Source organism: Ascaphus truei, chromosome 1, assembly GCF_040206685.1.
Source record: "Ascaphus truei isolate aAscTru1 chromosome 1, aAscTru1.hap1, whole genome shotgun sequence".
Lineage (NCBI taxonomy): Eukaryota > Metazoa > Chordata > Amphibia > Anura > Ascaphidae > Ascaphus > Ascaphus truei.
Window position 1 is genome coordinate 14,082,258 of NC_134483.1, and position 23,110 is coordinate 14,105,367.

Sequence of the window (23,110 nt, forward strand, 5' to 3'; positions counted from 1 at the left end):
CAGTTCCAGGTGGCGCACAAGGTATGGTTACCTTAATTTGATTGCAGCAATTTGTTTTTGAGCCGTGCGGCGTCGCCGGCCGATTTTGGTATAATCACGGCCTAAAAGTGGTTGTTATAGTGCTAAGCACGGAAGGTATCCCCTTCTCCCGAGATAACGATTCTTATACCCCCGGTTCCTTACTGGGGATTCTGCTTCCGCTTCTGTTTCTGCATCCTTGTCCCCGGGTTCTGCTACGGACGTTTCAGTTGGTGTGGGCTCTGAGTGAAGCAGAAAGAAGGAAGAAAGCTGTTGAGACTTCATTCATTATTCAAAACACACTTTACGTTTATTGCCTTTTGCCACTAAATATGCAGATCCTGGATGGCACAGTAATTGGGATATCCTTATGACAATATTGGCCAATGTATCATATAAAATTGTGCATTTCGTTAAGGTTATTTGAATTTAAATATATGAATTCATTTACGGGCTACATTTGGTAGTTAACAAGGTATAGCAGCTTCCCTTGAAACCATGTTATGCAAATCTCCCTGTGCAACGCGATCCTGATTTTTGTTCTGTATCTCATCATGGGCATTGGGGAGCGTGGGGTGAGGGAGGGGATGCGATAGAAGGAGGTTAACAGGGGTCATAGACTGTGATAGAGAAGAGATGCATTTTCATTTGGCTTCTGAAGATAGTCAGGAAGGGGGCAGATTGGATGTGGTGTGGGAGGTTGTTCCAGTGGAGGGGGACGAGTAAGGCAAATGATCGGAATCGAGAGGAGGCACAGGGGGCTGGGGGGAGGCAGTGAGGGTTATGACAGTCAGGGAGCGAAGAGGACGGGAAAGAGGTATAGCGAGAGAGGAGTGCTGAAAGGTAAGGAGGGGGGGACGACGACAGACCATGGAGAGATTTGTAGACCAGTGTAAGGAGTTTAGGAGGGGATGTTGTTGGATGGGTAGCCAGTGGAGTCAGGAGAGGGGTATAAAAACAGCTTTCAGATTGCAAAAGGTTTCTTTCTAAAATATGACCATCTGTGTTGCTAAATGCCTACTGACTAAACTCATTACCAAAACAAAAAAACAAAACCACAAACACCCCATTTTACAAATAACAAGTGTAAACCAAGTCACTGAACCCATACTTTCCACATGAGGCGTAAACAAAGGGCCTTATTCTATATACAATGAACTGTTCATTCTGTTTTTAGTTGATAATCCCATTAGACGTGAATGGGAATTTGCGGCTGAAAATGGTCTTTACGGCAGCTTTGGTGTTTATCCAATTACCCTATAAATCAATAATGCTATATCTTTCTAAATTAAATCAGACAGCCATTTTCTCCAGATGTTCCCATCAAAGTGGTAGTGGGCATACTGTACACCATCGTGTCTTCTTATTAATGAATATGTAAAAATATGTGGAAGATGAATCCATTATAAAAATGCTGTTTTAAAGTACCAACATGTTATGAATTTTCCTCAGACAAGAAATAGTATGAAAATGTAGGGATCTGGGTCAATGACCCATAAAACATCCAGCCTTTTGCGTGACATTTTCTTAGAAGCAAATATACGAAATGATCATGCTTTGAATGTTAAATGTGCAGTTCCCATATACTATTATCAGACAATGCCACAAACCCTTCCCAAGAGCAAACAGGGGAAGCAGAATTTCTGGTCTTTAATGGATCAGAAATTACGTGTTTGAATATAGAGGTTTAAACAGAACATGCACGGGGAGCTCAACATTTAATTATGTCTATACATCCATACTGTTATAGTGAAACACTATGTATCATAACAATATTAAACAAGTGCATACATATTTATACTATTTTCCATCTCTGGAGGGTGATATTTCTGTCTAAAATTATTCACAGTGAATAGGGGAGACAAGTTAGTTAAAACTGTACATAATTTATCTAATTAAAAAGAACTGAATAGCAGGGTGATATCGGGTGCCCAAGATAATAGTCTCATGGATATAGCAGGACTTGTATGGGCAACCTATTCACTTCATAACCTATGCACTACACCAATACATCATCCAACAAATATGTTCACTTAAAGGGCAATCGTCAACAGCAATTTTTATAATTTATAGAATTGAGCAGGGGTCTCTGGAGCTGAACCTCATTAATTTCAGCTACTGGGACCCCCTATTTCCAGACATACATACCTCTGAAGTAGGTGCCGGTAGCTGCTCTGGCTCAGACAGCTGGCCTTTCAGGTTTGAAGCTCCCTGTATGGATCAATAGGAAGCTGTGCTAATGACGTCATGGCTTCCTATTGGCCCGCAGGCTGGGAAATATCGGAACAGCAGACATATTGTGAACCCTGCTTGCCGAGGAGAACTGCTACCGGCACCTAATTCCCATGTAAGTATCTCCGGAAACAGGGAGCTGAAATTAATGGGGTTCAGCCCCGGAGACCCCCTGCTTCCACTATAATTTATATATAAATATTTATTTAATATTCTGCCCCCTGGGATGCCTCTTTGATATATGTAGAAAGGTATTTTAGCGAGCACTAGAGAGACAAACCTACATTAATACAACCAGAGGCCTACCTTCCACCACCCCCATCCTTGCTCTTTGTCGGCGAGCTTCATCTGAATCTTTGTGCAACATGTTCCCTTCCAGACAAAAATGAACGGCCAGCTGGTCCACCACGCTTATTGGCTTGTACGCTCGTTCCTACACATAAAGGAAGACAGAGAACTCACGCTTTGTAAAAAAGAGCAATAGGAAGAGTGAGCTAATAACATAACATAACGCTGTGTTGTGTGCACTATGCACACAGTGTTGGGTCCTCTGCACAGGACCAGCGTGCTAAGAGTTAACATAGGCTTGTACTTTGTGGAATGTCAACCTCGCCCACTGGAATGTTAATGAGCCAAGAGAACAAAGAACTTTGTATTCGCAGCTGCATTCACTCTGAACCCCTTCAGTGTACATCTGCGTCGCCCCAAAGGCAGACAGCCTTTGGCACAGCCGAAGGGCAGCCAAAGGTTGTGAGCCATTTGCTGCTGTTCGCTGATGTTCGCTGATGTTAAAGCTTCTCTATTTCACTCTGAAACTCACCGGCCCTTTTATACCCAATTTTCCAACTCTATCTCTCCATGAAATCTCTGTGAATTGACTGTGTAACCTCTGTTCTTTTAATGTAACCACATATTGTTATAACTGTGCCCAGGACATACTTGAAAACGAGAGGTAACTCTCAATGGTAAACTTCCTGGTAAAACATTTTTTATAAATAAATAGAAATAAAACTATGCCCCCTTGCTGTTAAGGATTCAATAGATTTCATATTGAAACACAAAATGTTACACCCAAACCCTAATTGTACCTTTTCTGCAGGAATGAAAATGACCAAACTTAGTGTAATGAGAGAGTGGAAACGAGACGCTGAGTGGTGCTCATGATTATTCGATACTGAAAGTTTACAAACGACACATTTAAGGCATGAAAAAACAGCCACTCTGAGGAAGCATCTTCCGGCAGTTACAACCATAGCTTGGAATATTCCTGCTTGAGCATTTAAATGCCAGAGGGAAAGCAGAAAGATCCATCCAAACATTAAGTGCCAGATAATCCCCTGTATTGAAAGGATAATCACAAACCTAGGCAAATATTTGATACTTTACAGTAGGTCTAATTTTGATAAGATTTTCCTAAAATTGTAGTTTTATCTCCTTATTGTTGCTTTCCGGGACGAGGGATTTTAATCTTCTTGGACATACTGCAGTTGGATTTTTATTAAAACCCAAAATATCACTTACTAATAATTACAGAACATTTTTTAAATTAAGTTCCTACCAGCAGTGATTTGTGTATGAATGCTTGTATGTATATTTAATTTTTATAGTGCCAACCAGGTAAACAGCACTTAATAATCTTTACAGTCATTAGAATACAATTACAAGCAACAGAATCATCTAGATGGGATGCGTGTAGCCTTGGAACAAAGGAGTCCCTACCCCAATGAGTTTACAATGTAATCAGCATGTGGGGAGACTAACAAACACAAAAGGGAGTACATCTGAGTGCACTGGTTAGAGTACATGTGAAAACAAGTTGTAGTTGGTGAGTAGTGGTCATCCAGGTCTACTTAAACGCCTCATTAAACAGGTGAGTTTTTACCTTAGTGAGAAAAGGTGTATGGTGGACATTTATAGGGAGGGGGGTTTCCAGAGCTAGGGTGCAAAGGATCGTAGGTGTGAGAGAGCTGTAGAAACAAGGGAGCAGAGAGAAGTCAGTCCTGAGGAGAGCGTAGTGAGCGAGTAGGGTTATAGCGAGAGATTAAGGAGGGGCCAGGGAGAGCCTTGAAGGAGAGAAGAATAATTTTGGCGTGAATACAGAATTGAATAGGGAGCCAGCTGAGAGTTTTCAGGAGAGAGGCAGAGACTGCTCAAGAGCAGAGTGAGGTTATTCTTGCAGGACCATATTGAATAGATTAAACAGTAGGGTTCTGCGAGTCAGGGAGGCCCCTGAGAAGCAGTTTGCAGTAGTCCAGTCGGGAGAGAATGAGGGCAAGCATTAACATTTTAGTAAATAACAAACAAACATAATGTTGCTAAAATACAATGTTACGGTGAAAGTAGCGGCAAGATTTAGCAATAGCATTAAGGCGAGTGAAGAACGAAAGAATCAAATATGACAACTAAACAACAGGCTTGGGAACTGGATCGATTGTAGGGTTATGAATTGTGATAGTAAAGGGAGCAATGGGCTTGATTTAGGTGGGATTATGAGCAGCTCTGTCTTGTTCATATTTTCTTTGAGGCGTCTATCTGCCATACAGGATGAAATTGCTGTGAGACAGCCGGAGACCTGGAACTGTACTGCAGAGGTAATGTTTAGTATAGGTAGATACAGTTGTGTATTATCTGCTTACTGGTGATATTTGAAGCCACGTGGCTTAATTAGGGCACCAATGGAGAGAGTATGGAGAGAAAAGAAGAGAGGGTCCCAGAACTGAGCCGTGAGGTACATCAACACATAGATCAACAGAGAAAGAAAATGAGTTGGCAATAGAACCACTAAAACAGGAGTGGGCAACTCCAGGCCTCAAGGGCCACCAACAGGTCAGGTTTTCAAGATATCCCTGCTTCAGAACAGGTGGTGCAGTCTTTGACTGAGCCACCTGTGCTGAAGCAGGGATATCCTGATAACCTGACCTGTGGGTGGCCCTCGAGGACGGGAGTTGCCCCCATATACCCCCTACACTAAAGGAATAATGAGAGATGTTAAAAAAAAAAGGCAGGAGAGGGCGTTATCCCCAACACCAAGGTAGTGAGAGCGCGAAGGAGAAGCTGGTGGTCAACAGGATCAAAGGCTGCAGAGGGTCAGGGAGAAAGAAAAGGGGGTCATGTTCCTCGTATTTAGCAATGTTGAGGTCATTTGATACTTTGGGGATAAGGCATAGAGAGCGTGCAGCAGTATAGTGAGAGATTAAGGCTGAGATATATGATGGGGCAATGGAGAGAAGAGCCTTGAAGGACAGAAGGATTTTGTAGTCAATATACAATTTAATAGGACATTAGCTGAAGGTTTTCGGGAGGAGAGAGGCAGAGGCCACTTGAGAGAACAATTAGGTTATTCTTGCAGCAGCATTTTGAATAGATTGAAAGGTACACATGTAGTTTGATGGGTTAGTGGGATGTTGCTTTTGAGAATGGGTCTCACAACAGCATGTTTAAAGAAAGAAGGAAATACACAATACCAGGGGAGAGGAAAGAACTGAAAATGTGAGCGAGTGGTGGGATCAGAGTGGGAGCGAGAGGTCAGAGGAGATGGGGTAGTATGGGATCTAGCTGGCAGGTAGAGGGAAAGGAGAAGAGTAACTGAGATACAGTACTTCCTCCTCCCTAAGGCACGTTCTATAGTGCCGGGCGCGTGCTATGCCGTGCGCGCACGCGGAATTTTAGTTGTCTGACGTCAGTCAGCCTTTCTATACAAGGGCTCCGCGCGCGCACGACAGGGAGAGGGGAGCCGACAGACAGCGGCGAAGATGAGGAAAATCATCTTTTCACGCCGCTACCGGCGCTGAATGTATGTATATGTGTGTGTGTATATATATGTATGCATATATATGTGTGTGTGTGTGTGTGTGTGTGTGTGTGTGTGTGTGTGTGTGTGTGTGTGTGTGTGTGTGTGTGTGTGTGTGTGTGTGTGTGTGTGTGTGTGTGTGTGTGTCTGCACAAATCTAATAATTTTTTTATTTTTTACCAATTTCTTTTAATAAATATTAATTACACAAACACACACACACACACACATACATACATACACAAACACATAAACACATAAACACTCAACACTGTATACGTACTCAACACAGTATACTTACGAAAAGCATGCAGCACGTGCACGCACGTTCGCATAGGCACGCACGGCCGCATGCAGTATATAACAGCCCTTACAGGGGATAAAACATTTAGAATGGATATAGGGTGTTCTGGAGAATAGGAGTCGAGGAAGGCAAAGAAGGCTTTTGATAGTCCCACTTTGTCTTTGAAGAAGTCTGCAGATGTTTGAGGACAGGTGGAGGGTGAGAGATAGTCAGTAGAAAGTTTGAGAAGAGCGTTTAATACAGACTGAAGGCGCTGTGGGTTGGACCTGCGAGTGTCAGAAGTAAAGAAATAGCTTTGGTTGGCTAGAAATAGTACTGAGGAATATGTGGTGGAGAAAATCAGCAAAAATGCAAGACTTCCACCACAAAGGCTCGGACATGCGTGTGCAGAATCGTAGAAAGTGCGCCTGAGTATTGAGTCAGTGTTGAGGGTTCGCGCGGCACAATTGAAGAAGGGGTTGCATTGCTAGTTCAGGCAGTTGCAAATATTGATTTTATTTTTATTGATTTAATAAACATTATCAATCTAGGCTCTTCTAACCACGGCCTAAAATGTGGTTCCATGTAGTAAATCTTTTTTGGTAATATACATTTATTTTGAATACTATTTCTAAAGAGCAGATATAGGGCTATGGGGTATCTTGCTCGACCACTTGGTAGTATACAGTGGTGTGAAAAAGAAAGTACACCCTCTTTGAATTCCATGGTTTTACATATAAGGACATAATAACAATCCTTAGCAGGTCTAAAAATTAGGTAAATACAACCTCAGATGAACAACAACACATGACACATTACACCGTGTCATGATTTATTTAACAAAAATAAAGCCAAAATGGAGAAGCCATGTGTGAAATACTATGTACATAGGAATGCTTCCATAGGAATTAAGATGCTAAGTAGCAGACAGGTGCTGCTAAGCAAATGCCCTTGATTAATTGATCAGCAGCAAGTGTGACCACCTCTATAAAAGCCGACGTTTTAGCAGTTTGCTGGTCTGGAGCATTCAGCTGTGTGTTAACACAATGTCAAGGAGGAAAGATATCAGCAATGATCTTAGAGAAGCAGTTGTTGCTGCCTATCAATCTGGGAAGGGTTATAAGGCCATTTCCAAACAATTTAAAATCCATCATTCTACAGTGAGAAAGATTATTTAAAAGTGGAAAACATTCAAGACAGTTGCCAATCTTCCCAGGAGTGGACGTCCCAGCAAATTCACCCCAAGGTCAGACCGTGCAATGCTCAGAGAAATTGCAAAAAAAACAAGAGTTACATCTCAGACGCTACAAGCCTCAGTTAGCATGTTACATGTTAAAGCTCATGACAGTACAATTAGAAAAAGCCTGAACAAGTATGGTTTGTTTGGAAGGGTTGCCAGGAGAAAGCCTCTTCTCTCTAAAAAGAACATGGCAGCACGGCTTAGGTTTGCATTCTATTCTACCCAAAGGGATCGCAGTAAACCCTGGTATTTACAGGATTGCCAGTAGTTGGTATGGGGTTTTCCCCTTCACCTTTGGTACTGCACTTGAGTGACAGCAGGGGGTGGTACATCCTGTTGTAGCTGGGGCAGCGGGGTGTTCGCCTCCTGGCTGTACTTAAGACAGGACCGCCCTAAAGTTAGAGGTTGTTCCTTCCCCCTGAGGAAGGCAGGTCGCACGACTGGGAGCCTTAGATTGGGGCCTTCCCATGTGCTCTTATCTGCGGGGAGGAGTGAGTGTGTACCAATACCTCTGCCTCCGCTAGGGAGGTGGAAAAGAGTTAGGACGGCAGCGGGTGCCCTTGGCCTATAGTGGCGGTCCAGGGACCATCTCCAGAGAGAGCTGATCACAGAGACTGTATCCGGCAGAAGACTGCTGAGTACCTGTTGTGTTACTACAGACCGTAGTAATAAACCGTTCCTGTTTGCAATATACCTCCGGCCTGGTGTGTGATCTAACTGGGGGGAGAGGTAATCAGTTCTACCGTGGGAGATCATCTCCAATTCCCTGAAGCCTACGGCAGATGGAGGCGCTGCACTGTTAAGTATTATGTGCGGTATGAACTCCAGAAGCCTGTTCCTGTGTCCCCAAGTCATCGCGGACAACTCGGCCCTCCTGTTGCCAGCAGGTATATGCACCACACACTCTGTAATGGCCCCTACCTGCGATTGGGGGGGGGGGGGGGAACACAGTATATATATACAAAGTGTTATCAGTGTTCAAGCTGTTGTTCTACATGAAGGCGCATAACACAGGATGCCTCACTGGAAATACACCAGTTTGTTTTATATCTGCTAATCTGCTGCAACTTACTTTAAAGCTGTATCTGACAATGTTCTGAGGAGCATGAGGATTGTTGGCCGTCAGGATGCGCGTGAACTCTTCTTTCAACTCCTTTGAATAGAAACACACAACATCAAAGCGGAAAGCACGAATCACACAGAGGAGCGACATTAGCATTTTAGGAAAGATCTGCGTTTCAAGTCTTCAGACTAAAGACGGCGTGATTTCAGTTTGCTGCTTATTAAAACCTTTCAATATGTTACAGTTCAAAGCGGATTCTGTTCCTTTGAAAATAAAATTATGATACTGCATAAGTGATGTACAAGACGGGTGCAGGAACAAATAAGCACTCGTACATCTGTCTATGTTTTCTAATGCACTAATAATGTGTTGGAATGTCCAATCCAATATTGAAATCCAAAGGTTTCCTGTCTTGTGCCTCAAAACGATGAATACATAAACTAAACCATTTGCTGTACAATATTAACTAAATAAGAAATGGGAAAACGTCAAATACTCAAAATGAGAAATGAGTAAACTTAGCAATAATGAAGTTACATTTTTTTGTGCATGGCAGGATGAGGTTTATTAGATCAAATCATAAAAAGACGTCCACTATGCAAGTATGAAGAAGATAAAAAGCAAATGAAATCAACTTTAGAAGCCTCCCAAGTACAAAACTGGAACAAAACTACAGATATACAGTATAAAAAGGGGGAATTCCACTAAAAGCAAGTGTGTTTTTTTTTCTTCCTTTCAAGCGGATTTTACCCTACCTTGAAACCAAACCCCTAGATGTGTTGCAGATCTTTTATAAATTTTATTTCAGTTTTTAGTGCAGTCACATTATTAATGTTAATATCAATCATTACAAAATATGTAGAAGAATCATTAATATAGTGATGAGGTATAATCGCAAGGCTGACTACTCTGTCTCCCAGGGATTTTTGCTGAATGTGTGGCTTTATTCTAGTGACAGTGTAAGTACTGGGGTTGTACTTGCTTCTTCCTTACGTCTAGTAAACATATGCAGTATTTAACTGCATTAACTCCAGCACGGCCTGTATTACATTGCTTTGCTGTGAAGGAGATTCTGTAGGATTTTATATAGTGGCCATGGCAGAAGTGGTTGGATTTCTAACTCCTGTAACCATTGTTCCCTTAATAACGTAAGTGTGGAAGAAAAGACTAAATTAGTGATTGTTAGAATGAGAGGTGCAATGTTAGTGCCAATAACAATAATTATTATTATTAGGGTTTTAATATGGAAATTCTGTTGAGAACATAGAAGAACTACTTTGTGCATCCAGGAGGAACAGAGAATACTCACAGCGTCCGTTAACTCCAGTTGGTCTGGAGGCTTAATAAGCGACTTGGCATGTGTCCATTCATCAGCCCCATCACCCATCTCTGTGGAATCATCTTCATCCTAATAATGGAACATCACGAATAAATCCACAACGCTTTCTCGCAACGTTTAAAACAAGCTATGGGCTGGAGAGACCAGTTTTACCATTGGTATTGAAGCAGTATTTAAAATTACAGACACTATGACCAGAAAAAGGGGTGAGCTGCAATACTGTACGGCCATGAGTACAAACAGACACCATGATAATCCCAAACAGACACAATCTAATGCTCCTGTAAACTAGAGAACAGAAAACGTCCGTCACACTGTCGGGATGGAAGTCACACTGTCGGGATGGAAGTCACACTGTCGGGATGGAAGTCACACTGTCGGGATGGAAGTCACACTGTCGGGATGGAAGTCACACTGTCGGGATGGAAGTCACACTGTCGGGATGGAAGTCACACTGTCGGGATGGAAGTCACATTGTCGGGATGGAAGTCACACTGTCGGGATGGAAGTCACACTGTCGGGATGGAAGTCACACTGTCGGGATGGAAGTCACACTGTCGGGATGGAAGTCACACTGTCTGGATGGAAGTCACACTGTCGGGATGGAAGTCACACTGTCGGGATGGAAGTCACACTGTCGGGATGGAAGTCACACTGTCTGGATGGAAGTCACACTGTCAGGATGTCAGGATGGAAGTCACTGTCGGGATGGAAGTCACACTGTCGGGATGGAAGTCACACTGTCGGGATGGAAGTCACACTGTCAGGATGGAAGTCACACTGTCAGGATGGAAGTCACACTGTCAGGATGGAAGTCACACTGTCAGGATGGAAGTCACACTGTCAGGATGGAATTCACACTGTCAGGATGGAAGTCACACTGTCAGGATGGTAATCACACTGCCAGGATGGAAGTCACACTGCCAGGATGGAAGTCACACTGTCAGGATGGAAGTCACACTGTCGGGATGGAAGTCACACTGTCGGGATGGAAGTCACACTGTCGGGATGGAAGTCACACTGTCGGGATGGAAGTCACACTGTCGGGATGGAAGTCACACTGTCAGGATGGAAGTCACACTGTCTGGATGGAAGTCACACTGTCGGGATGGAAGTCACACTGTCGGGATGGAAGTCACACTGTCGGGATGGAAGTCACACTGTCTGGATGGAAGTCACACTGTCTGGATGGAAGTCACACTGTCGGGATGGAAGTCACACTGTCTGGATGGAAGTCACACTGTCGGGATGGAAGTCACACTGTCGGGATGGAAGTCACACTGTCTGGATGGAAGTCACACTGTCGGGATGGAAGTCACACTGTCTGGATGGAAGTCACACTGTCAGGATGTCAGGATGGAAGTCACTGTCGGGATGGAAGTCACACTGTCGGGATGGAAGTCACACTGTCGGGATGGAAGTCACACTGTCGGGATGGAAGTCACACTGTCGGGATGGAAGTCACACTGTCAGGATGGAAGTCACACTGTCAGGATGGAAGTCACACTGTCAGGATGGAAGTCACACTGTCAGGATGGAAGTCACACTGTCAGGATGGAAGTCACACTGTCAGGATGGAAGTCACACTGTCAGGATGGTAATCACACTGCCAGGATGGAAGTCACACTGTCAGGATGGAAGTCACACTGTCAGGATGGAAGTCACACTGTCAGGATGGAAGTCACACTGTCAGGATGGAAGTCACACTGTCAGGATGGAAGTCACACTGTCTGGATGGTAGTCACACTGCCAGGATGGAAGTCACACTGTCAGGATGGAAGTCACACTGTCAGGATGGGATGGAAGTCACGATGTCAGGATGGAAGTCACTGTCGGGATGGAAGTCACACTGTCGGGATGGAAGTCACACTGTCGGGATGGAAGTCACACTGTCAGGATGGAAGTCACACTGTCAGGATGGAAGTCACACTGTCAGGATGGAAGTCACACTGTCAGGATGGAAGTCACACTGTCAGGATGGAAGTCACACTGTCAGGATGGAAGTCACACTGTCAGGATGGTAATCACACTGCCAGGATGGAAGTCACACTGTCAGGATGGAAGTCACACTGTCAGGATGGAAGTCACACTGTCAGGATGGAAGTCACACTGTCAGGATGGAAGTCACACTGTCAGGATGGAAGTCACACTGTCTGGATGGTAGTCACACTGCCAGGATGGAAGTCACACTGTCAGGATGGAAGTCACACCGTCAGGATGGGATGGAAGTCACGATGTCAGGATGGAAGTCACTGTCGGGATGGAAGTCACACTGTCGGGATGGAAGTCACACTGTCGGGATGGAAGTCACACTGTCTGGATGGAAGTCACACTGTCGGGATGGAAGTCACACTGTCTGGATGGAAGTCACACTGTCAGGATGTCAGGATGGAAGTCACTGTCGGGATGGAAGTCACACTGTCGGGATGGAAGTCACACTGTCGGGATGGAAGTCACACTGTCGGGATGGAAGTCACACTGTCGGGATGGAAGTCACACTGTCAGGATGGAAGTCACACTGTCAGGATGGAAGTCACACTGTCAGGATGGAAGTCACACTGTCAGGATGGAAGTCACACTGTCAGGATGGAAGTCACACTGTCAGGATGGAAGTCACACTGTCAGGATGGTAATCACACTGCCAGGATGGAAGTCACACTGTCAGGATGGAAGTCACACTGTCAGGATGGAAGTCACACTGTCAGGATGGAAGTCACACTGTCAGGATGGAAGTCACACTGTCAGGATGGAAGTCACACTGTCTGGATGGTAGTCACACTGCCAGGATGGAAGTCACACTGTCAGGATGGAAGTCACACTGTCAGGATGGGATGGAAGTCACGATGTCAGGATGGAAGTCACTGTCGGGATGGAAGTCACACTGTCGGGATGGAAGTCACACTGTCGGGATGGAAGTCACACTGTCGGGATGGAAGTCACACTGTCTGGATGGAAGTCACACTGTCGGGATGGAAGTCACACTGTCAGGATGTCAGGTTGGAAGTCACTGTCGGGATGGAAGTCACACTGTCAGGATGGAAGTCACACTGTCAGGATGGAAGTCACACTGTCAGGATGGAAGTCACACTGTCGGGATGGAAGTCACACTGTCAGGATGGAAGTCACACTGTCGGGATGGAAGTCACACTGTCGGGATGGAAGTCACACTGTCGGGATGGAAGTCACACTGTCGGGATGGAAGTCACACTGTCGGGATGGAAGTCACACTGTCGGGATGGAAGTCACACTGTCTGGATGGAAGTCACACTGTCGGGATGGAAGTCACACTGTCGGGATGGAAGTCACACTGTCTGGATGGAAGTCACACTGTCGGGATGGAAGTCACACTGTCTGGATGGAAGTCACACTGTCTGGATGGAAGTCACACTGTCTGGATGGAAGTCACACTGTCTGGATGGAAGTCACACTGTCTGGATGGAAGTCACACTGTCAGGATGTCAGGATGGAAGTCACTGTCGGGATGGAAGTCACACTGTCGGGATGGAAGTCACACTGTCGGGATGGAAGTCACGCTGTCTGGATGGAAGTCACACTGTCTGGATGGAAGTCACACTGTCTGGATGGAAGTCACACTGTCAGGATGGAAGTCACACTGTCGGGATGGAAGTCACACTGTCGGGATGGAAGTCACACTGTCGGGATGGAAGTCACACTGTCAGGATGGAAGTCACACTGTCTGGATGGAAGTCACACTGTCGGGATGGAAGTCACACTGTCGGGATGGAAGTCACACTGTCGGGATGGAAGTCACACTGTCGGGATGGAAGTCACACTGTCTGGATGGAAGTCACACTGTCTGGATGGAAGTCACACTGTCGGGATGGAAGTCACACTGTCTGGATGGAAGTCACACTGTCGGGATGGAAGTCACACTGTCGGGATGGAAGTCACACTGTCTGGATGGAAGTCACACTGTCGGGATGGAAGTCACACTGTCTGGATGGAAGTCACACTGTCAGGATGTCAGGATGGAAGTCACTGTCGGGATGGAAGTCACACTGTCGGGATGGAAGTCACACTGTCGGGATGGAAGTCACACTGTCGGGATGGAAGTCACACTGTCAGGATGGAAGTCACACTGTCAGGATGGAAGTCACACTGTCAGGATGGAAGTCACACTGTCAGGATGGAAGTCACACTGTCAGGATGGAAGTCACACTGTCAGGATGGAAGTCACACTGTCAGGATGGTAATCACACTGCCAGGATGGAAGTCACACTGTCAGGATGGAAGTCACACTGTCAGGATGGAAGTCACACTGTCAGGATGGAAGTCACACTGTCAGGATGGAAGTCACACTGTCAGGATGGAAGTCACACTGTCTGGATGGTAGTCACACTGCCAGGATGGAAGTCACACTGTCAGGATGGAAGTCACACCGTCAGGATGGGATGGAAGTCACGATGTCAGGATGGAAGTCACTGTCGGGATGGAAGTCACACTGTCGGGATGGAAGTCACACTGTCGGGATGGAAGTCACACTGTCGGGATGGAAGTCACACTGTCTGGATGGAAGTCACACTGTCGGGATGGAAGTCACACTGTCTGGATGGAAGTCACACTGTCTGGATGGAAGTCACACTGTCAGGATGTCAGGTTGGAAGTCACTGTCGGGATGGAAGTCACACTGTCAGGATGGAAGTCACACTGTCGGGATGGAAGTCACACTGTCGGGATGGAAGTCACACTGTCGGGATGGAAGTCACACTGTCGGGATGGAAGTCACACTGTCGGGATGGAAGTCACACTGTCGGGATGGAAGTCACACTGTCGGGATGGAAGTCACACTGTCGGGATGGAAGTCACACTGTCGGGATGGAAGTCACACTGTCTGGATGGAAGTCACACTGTCGGGATGGAAGTCACACTGTCTGGATGGAAGTCACACTGTCGGGATGGAAGTCACACTGTCTGGATGGAAGTCACACTGTCTGGATGGAAGTCACACTGTCTGGATGGAAGTCACACTGTCTGGATGGAAGTCACACTGTCTGGATGGAAGTCACACTGTCTGGATGGAAGTCACACTGTCAGGATGTCAGGATGGAAGTCACTGTCGGGATGGAAGTCACACTGTCGGGATGGAAGTCACACTGTCGGGATGGAAGTCACGCTGTCTGGATGGAAGTCACACTGTCTGGATGGAAGTCACACTGTCTGGATGGAAGTCACACTGTCAGGATGTCAGGATGGAAGTCACTGTCGGGATGGAAGTCACACTGTCAGGATGGAAGTCACACTGTCAGGATGGAAGTCACCCTGTCTGGATGGAAGTCACACTGTCAGGATGGAAGTCACACTGTCAGGATGGAAGTCACACTGTCAGGATGGAAGTCACACTGTCAGGATGGAAGTCACACTGTCAGGATGGAAGTCACACTGTCAGGATGGAAGTCACACTGTCAGGATGGTAATCACACTGCCAGGATGGAAGTCACACTGTCAGGATGGAAGTCACACTGTCAGGATGGAAGTCACACTGTCAGGATGGAAGTCACACTGTCAGGATGGAAGTCACACTGTCAGGATGGAAGTCACACTGTCTGGATGGTAGTCACACTGCCAGGATGGAAGTCACACTGTCAGGATGGAAGTCACACTGTCAGGATGGGATGGAAGTCACGATGTCAGGATGGAAGTCACTGTCGGGATGGAAGTCACACTGTCGGGATGGAAGTCACACTGTCGGGATGGAAGTCACACTGTCGGGATGGAAGTCACACTGTCGGGATGGAAGTCCCACTGTCGGGATGGAAGTCACACTGTCTGGATGGAAGTTACACTGTCTGGATGGAAGTCACACTGTCTGGATGGAAGTCACACTGTCAGGATGTCAGGATGGAAGTCACTGTCGGGATGGAAGTCACACTGTCAGGATGGAAGTCACACTGTCAGGATGGAAGTCACACTGTCGGGATGGAAGTCACACTGTCAGGATGGAAGTCACACTGTCGGGATGGTAGTCACACTGTCAGGATGGAAGTCACACTGTCTGGATGGAAGTCACACTGTCAGGATGGTAGTCACACTGCCAGGATGGAAGTCACACTGTCAGGATGGAAGTCACACTGTCAGGATGGAAGTCACACTGTCAGGATGGAAGTCACACTGTCGGGATGGAAGTCACACTGTCGGGATGGTAGTCACACTGTCAGGATGGAAGTCACACTGTCTGGATGGAAGTCACACTGTCAGGATGGTAGTCACACTGCCAGGATGGAAGTCACACTGTCAGGATGGAAGTCACACTGTCAGGATGGAAGTCACACTGTCAGGATGGAAGTCACACTGTCAGGATGGAAGTCACACTGTCAGGATGGAAGTCACACTGTCAGGATGGAAGTCACACTGTCAGGATGGAAGTCACACTGTCAGGATGGAAGTCACACTGTCTGGATGGTAGTCACACTGCCAGGATGGAAGTCACACTGTCAGGATGGAAGTCACACTGTCAGGATGGGATGGAAGTCACGATGTCAGGATGGAAGTCACTGTCGGGATGGAAGTCACACTGTCGGGATGGAAGTCAAACTGTCAGGATGGAAGTCACACTGTCAGGATGGAAGTCACACTGTCTGGATGGTAGTCACACTGCCAGGATGGAAGTCACACTGTCAGGATGGAAGTCACACTGTCAGGATGGGATGGAAGTCACGATGTCAGGATGGAAGTCACTGTCGGGATGGAAGTTACACTGTCGGGATGGAAGTCACACTGTCGGGATGGAAGTCACACTGTCGGGATGGAAGTCACACTGTCTGGATGGAAGTCACACTGTCGGGATGGAAGTCACACTGTCTGGATGGAAGTCACACTGTCAGGATGTCAGGATGGAAGTCACTGTCGGGATGGAAGTCACACTGTCGGGATGGAAGTCACACTGTCGGGATGGAAGTCACACTGTCGGGATGGAAGTCACACTGTCAGGATGGAAGTCACACTGTCAGGATGGAAGTCACACTGTCAGGATGGAAGTCACACTGTCAGGATGGAAGTCACACTGTCAGGATGGAAGTCACACTGTCAGGATGGAAGTCACACTGTCAGGATGGTAATCACACTGCCAGGATGGAAGTCACACTGTCAGGATGGAAGTCACACTGTCAGGATGGAAGTCACACTGTCAGGATGGAAGTCACACTGTCAGGATGGAAGTCACACTGTCAGGATGGAAGTCACACTGTCTGGATGGTAGTCACACTGCCAGGATGGAAGTCACACTGTCAGGATGGAAGTCACACCGTCAGGATGGGATGGAAGTCACGATGTCAGGATGGAAGTCACTGTCGGGATGGAAGTCACACTGTCGGGATGGAAGTCACACTGTCGGGATGGAAGTCACACTGTCGGGATGGAAGTCACACTGTCTGGATGGAAGTCACACTGTCGGGATGGAAGTCACACTGTCTGGATGGAAGTCACACTGTCAGGATGTCAGGATGGAAGTCACTGTCGGGATGGAAGTCACACTGTCGGGATGGAAGTCACACTGTCGGGATGGAAGTCACACTGTCGGGATGGAAGTCACACTGTCAGGATGGAAGTCACACTGTCAGGATGGAAGTCACACTGTCAGGATGGAAGTCACACTGTCAGGATGGAAGTCACACTGTCAGGATGGAAGTCACACTGTCAGGATGGAAGTCACACTGTCAGGATGGTAATCACACTGCCAGGATGGAAGTCACACTGTCAGGATGGAAGTCACACTGTCAGGATGGAAGTCACACTGTCAGGATGGAAGTCACACTGTCAGGATGGAAGTCACACTGTCAGGATGGAAGTCACACTGTCTGGATGGTAGTCACACTGCCAGGATGGAAGTCACACTGTCAGGATGGAAGTCACACCGTCAGGATGGGATGGAAGTCACGATGTCAGGATGGAAGTCACTGTCGGGATGGAAGTCACACTGTCGGGATGGAAGTCACACTGTCGGGATGGAAGTCACACTGTCGGGATGGAAGTCACACTGTCTGGATGGAAGTCACACTGTCGGGATGGAAGTCACACTGTCTGGATGGAAGTCACACTGTCTGGATGGAAGTCACACTGTCAGGATGTCAGGTTGGAAGTCACTGTCGGGATGGAAGTCACACTGTCAGGATGGAAGTCACACTGTCGGGATGGAAGTCACACTGTCGGGATGGAAGTCACACTGTCGGGATGGAAGTCACACTGTCGGGATGGAAGTCACACTGTCGGGATGGAAGTCACACTGTCGGGATGGAAGTCACACTGTCGGGATGGAAGTCACACTGTCGGGATGGAAGTCACACTGTCGGGATGGAAGTCACACTGTCTGGATGGAAGTCACACTGTCGGGATGGAAGTCACACTGTCTGGATGGAAGTCACACTGTCGGGATGGAAGTCACACTGTCTGGATGGAAGTCACACTGTCTGGATGGAAGTCACACTGTCTGGATGGAAGTCACACTGTCTGGATGGAAGTCACACTGTCTGGATGGAAGTCACACTGTCAGGATGTCAGGATGGAAGTCACTGTCGGGATGGAAGTCACACTGTCGGGATGGAAGTCACACTGTCGGGATGGAAGTCACGCTGTCTGGATGGAAGTCACACTGTCTGGATGGAAGTCACACTGTCTGGATGGAAGTCACACTGTCAGGATGTCAGGATGGAAGTCACTGTCGGGATGGAAGTCACACTGTCAGGATGGAAGTCACACTGTCAGGATGGAAGTCACACTGTCTGGATGGAAGTCACACTGTCAGGATGGAAGTCACACTGTCAGGATGGAAGTCACACTGTCAGGATGGAAGTCACACTGTCAGGATGGAAGTCACACTGTCAGGATGGAAGTCACACTGTCAGGATGGAAGTCACACTGTCAGGATGGTAATCACACTGCCAGGATGGAAGTCACACTGTCAGGATGGAAGTCACACTGTCAGGATGGAAGTCACACTGTCAGGATGGAAGTCACACTGTCTGGATGGTAGTCACACTGCCAGGATGGAAGTCACACTGTCAGGATGGAAGTCACACTGTCAGGATGGGATGGAAGTCACGATGTCAGGATGGAAGTCACTGTCGGGATGGAAGTCACACTGTCGGGATGGAAGTCACACTGTCGGGATGGAAGTCACACTGTCGGGATGGAAGTCACACTGTCGGGATGGAAGTCCCACTGTCGGGATGGAAGTCACACTGTCTGGATGGAAGTTACACTGTCTGGATGGAAGTCACACTGTCTGGATGGAAGTCACACTGTCAGGATGTCAGGATGGAAGTCACTGTCGGGATGGAAGTCACACTGTCAGGATGGAAGTCACACTGTCAGGATGGAAGTCACACTGTCGGGATGGAAGTCACACTGTCAGGATGGAAGTCACACTGTCGGGATGGTAGTCACACTGTCAGGATGGAAGTCACACTGTCTGGATGGAAGTCACACTGTCAGGATGGTAGTCACACTGCCAGGATGGAAGTCACACTGTCAGGATGGAAGTCACACTGTCAGGATGGAAGTCACACTGTCAGGATGGAAGTCACACTGTCGGGATGGAAGTCACACTGTCGGGATGGTAGTCACACTGTCAGGATGGAAGTCACACTGTCTGGATGGAAGTCACACTGTCAGGATGGTAGTCACACTGCCAGGATGGAAGTCACACTGTCAGGATGGAAGTCACACTGTCAGGATGGAAGTCACACTGTCAGGATGGAAGTCACACTGTCAGGATGGAAGTCACACTGTCAGGATGGAAGTCACACTGTCAGGATGGAAGTCACACTGTCAGGATGGAAGTCACACTGTCAGGATGGAAGTCACACTGTCTGGATGGTAGTCACACTGCCAGGATGGAAGTCACACTGTCAGGATGGAAGTCACACTGTCAGGATGGGATGGAAGTCACGATGTCAGGATGGAAGTCACTGTCGGGATGGAAGTCACACTGTCGGGATGGAAGTCAAACTGTCAGGATGGAAGTCACACTGTCAGGATGGAAGTCACACTGTCTGGATGGTAGTCACACTGCCAGGATGGAAGTCACACTGTCAGGATGGAAGTCACACTGTCAGGATGGGATGGAAGTCACGATGTCAGGATGGAAGTCACTGTCGGGATGGAAGTTACACTGTCGGGATGGAAGTCACACTGTCGGGATGGAAGTCACACTGTCGGGATGGAAGTCACACTGTCGGGATGGAAGTCACACTGTCTGGATGGAAGTCACACTGTCAGGATGTCAGGATGGAAGTCACTGTCGGGATGGAAGTCACACTGTCAGGATGGAAGTCACACTGTCAGGATGGAAGTCACACTGTCGGGATGGAAGTCACACTGTCAGGATGGAAGTCACACTGTCTGGATGGTAGTCACACTGTCAGGATGGAAGTCACACTGTCTGGATGGAAGTCACACTGTCAGGATGGAAGTCACACTGTCAGGATGGTAGTCACACTGCAAGGATGGAAGTCACACTGTCAGGATGGAAGTCACACTGTCAGGATGGAAGTCACACTGTCAGGATGGAAGTCACACTGTCAGGATGGAAGTCACACTGTCAGGATGGACCAACCAGCTGTTATTAGAGCCCGGCTAAAACAACCCTACAGACTTGGCAGGAGTCTTAACCTTGTGAAGTCCCAAAGAAATTTAGCTAAAGATTTTTTTACACCAACATCGTGATCACAAATCATATCGCATATGACAGCATATGACATTGCATCATTATTATTTTATATCCATGGACTTCCAGTAAACAATATGGCTCGTATTTACTAAGCAGTGCTGTGCCATAAGACAGCTTCCAGAGCCTTGGGCCATATAATGTCTTCCGGCGCCTTCCGGAAGGTGTCTTGTGGAATAGAACTGCTTAGAAAAAATGGGCCTAATGCAATGTATAAACATGTATTTATTTAGTAGGACAATATTCAACCAATGTTTCACATGTAGATATCCTCTACTACAAGATTATCCGTGAGGTCCCCACTACGGATGTGCGATTTCATGATAATGCACAGGGAGGGGAAAGGTTATTGGTCAGAGAGCCAAACCTTCTCATTTCCACACCTTAGGCTGCGGACATGGTAACTTCAGCCGTGCGGAGGCTGAGGGAAAGCGGGTGCTTTACCTGGCCATGGTACGCGCGCTGTCCGTGGGCGTGTCTAGGGGCGTGCCAGTGACAACATTGGGCGAACCGCTGATGTGACCGGCCTGTCGTGCCAAGAAATCAGTTTCAACAGTTTTCTTGCGCAACGCGCGCCCCCTTCTGCTTCCGCCAGCACGCCGCAGACACGAACACTGCCTTAATGCAGTCTGTTCGCTCAGCATGTGGACGCGTCCGCGCGGTCTGCGACACCATGTCCGATTCCCAAGTTACGTTTGAAGAGGAGAGACCCACAGTGTTCCCTTGACAGAGATTTCAACAAATGATGAAGTAGTGATAAGGTAGGAAGACCGTCTAAAACCTATCTTCAGAATACTGTATTGGCAACGGTAAATATAATTTCATCCTCTGGTTAACGTGCAAACACAGAACTTTCATTGGTCTGGAATACAACAGGTTTGCACGTTATAGGACTATAATCACAGTGTTTAGGATAACCTATGTCCTTACATATAATTAACGTTAAATGTTGTGTTTTGGAATTTTCAGAATTAGAAAAGTTGCCACTTATCTTTAAATTTGATATTCTTATCATTAAATGTAGGTTTCAACACTTTTGCTGCCAGAAGGGGTCACTAACCTTACAAAGCAATGCATTACTGGCCCCATCTGCAGCGGGAAAGGGTTACCTTGTAACCCGCCTTTCCAGCTGCCAGTCTTACCTTTTTCTTGGATGCAGCTTTTGGAGGTTTGAGGACATTTGGCTTCGCTGCTTGAACTGCGGCAGCAACACCAATGGTCTGAGAAGCAAGCACATCATGTACACCAATGTTATTTATCAGGAAGAAACCCAGAGCATTCCTCTCACTTTCCTTCCCACGTGAAGGCATACACATTTCCAGTGTGGTTTCTATGTTTCTGTGCAATGCTAGCACAGATGGGTAAAGCAATATTTCAGCAAATGACTCCATCAGGAGTTAAGACATTACTTCGCTTGGGTAGTCATGTCTTTATTTATGGTTAACATTAACGTACACAGGTCTCTGCATACCATGTGTCTTTAGGGGGAGGCGCTGCATGTGTGTCTCTGGAGGAAGATCTCTATGTGTGCGTCTCTGGAGGCAGCTCCGTGTGCGTCTGTCTCTGGAGGATGCTCCGTGTGCGTCTGTCTCTGGAGGAGGTTGTGTGTGTGTGTCTGGAGGAAGATCTCTATATGTGTGTGTGTCTCTGGAGGCGGCTCCACGTGTGTCTGTCTCTGGAGGATGCTCTGTGTGTGTGTGTCTCTGGAGGAGGCTCTGTGTGTGTGTGTCTCTGGAGGAGGCTCTGTGTGTGTCTGTCTCTGGAGGATGCTCTTTGTGTGTGTCTGTCTCTGGAGGATGCTCTTTGTGTGTGTGTGTCTCTGGAGGAGGCTGTGTGTGTGTGTGTGTGTGTGTGTGTGTCTCTCTCTCTCTGGAGGAGGCTCTGTGTGTGTGTCTCAGGAGGAGGCTCTGTGTGTGTATGTCTCTGGAGGAGGCTCTGTGTGTGTGTATGTCTCTGGAGGAGGCTCTGTGTGTGTATGTCTCTGGAGGAGGCTCTGTGTGTGTGTATGTATCTGGAGGAGGCTCTGTGTGTGTATGTCTCTGGAGGAGGCTCTGTGTGTGTATGTCTCTGGAGGAGGCTCTGTGTGTGTATGTTTCTGGAGGAGGCTCTGTGTGTGTATGTCTCTGGAGGAGGCTCTGTGTGTTTAAATCTCTGGAGGAGGCTCTGTGTGTGTGTATATCTCTGGAGGAGGCTCTGTGTGTGTGTGTCTGGAGGAGGCCCTGTGTGTGTCTGTCTCTGGAGGAGGCTCTGTGTGTGTGTATGTCTCTGGAGGAGGCTCTGTGTGTGTGTATGTCTCTGGAGGAGGCTATGTGTGTGTCTCTGGAGGAGACTCTGTGTGTGTCTCTGGAGGAGGCTCTGTGTGTATATCTCTGGAGGAGGCTCTGTGTGTGTGTATATCTCTGGAGGAGGCTCTGTGTGTGTGTATATCTCTGGAGGAGGCTCTGTGTGTGTGTGTGTGTGTGTG

At 47.2% G+C, this 23,110-nt stretch overlaps 1 protein-coding gene across 4 annotated transcripts in view; it reads right to left on the bottom strand.

Moving 5' to 3' along the window:
• Window positions 1-23,110, bottom strand: part of DNAI1 (dynein axonemal intermediate chain 1) — a 371,426-nt gene that overhangs the window by 282,646 nt on the left and 65,670 nt on the right. For all 4 annotated transcript variants that reach the window (XM_075582503.1, XM_075582479.1, XM_075582488.1 and 1 more), the window contains exons 3-7: window positions 21,789-21,866; window positions 9,936-10,034; window positions 8,636-8,716; window positions 2,557-2,683; window positions 184-260 (exon numbers count right to left, since the gene is read on the bottom strand). In XM_075582503.1, coding sequence (XP_075438618.1) covers window positions 184-260; window positions 2,557-2,683; window positions 8,636-8,716; window positions 9,936-10,034; window positions 21,789-21,866 — 462 coding nt within the window. The remainder of the gene's footprint in view (window positions 1-183; window positions 261-2,556; window positions 2,684-8,635; window positions 8,717-9,935; window positions 10,035-21,788; window positions 21,867-23,110) is intronic.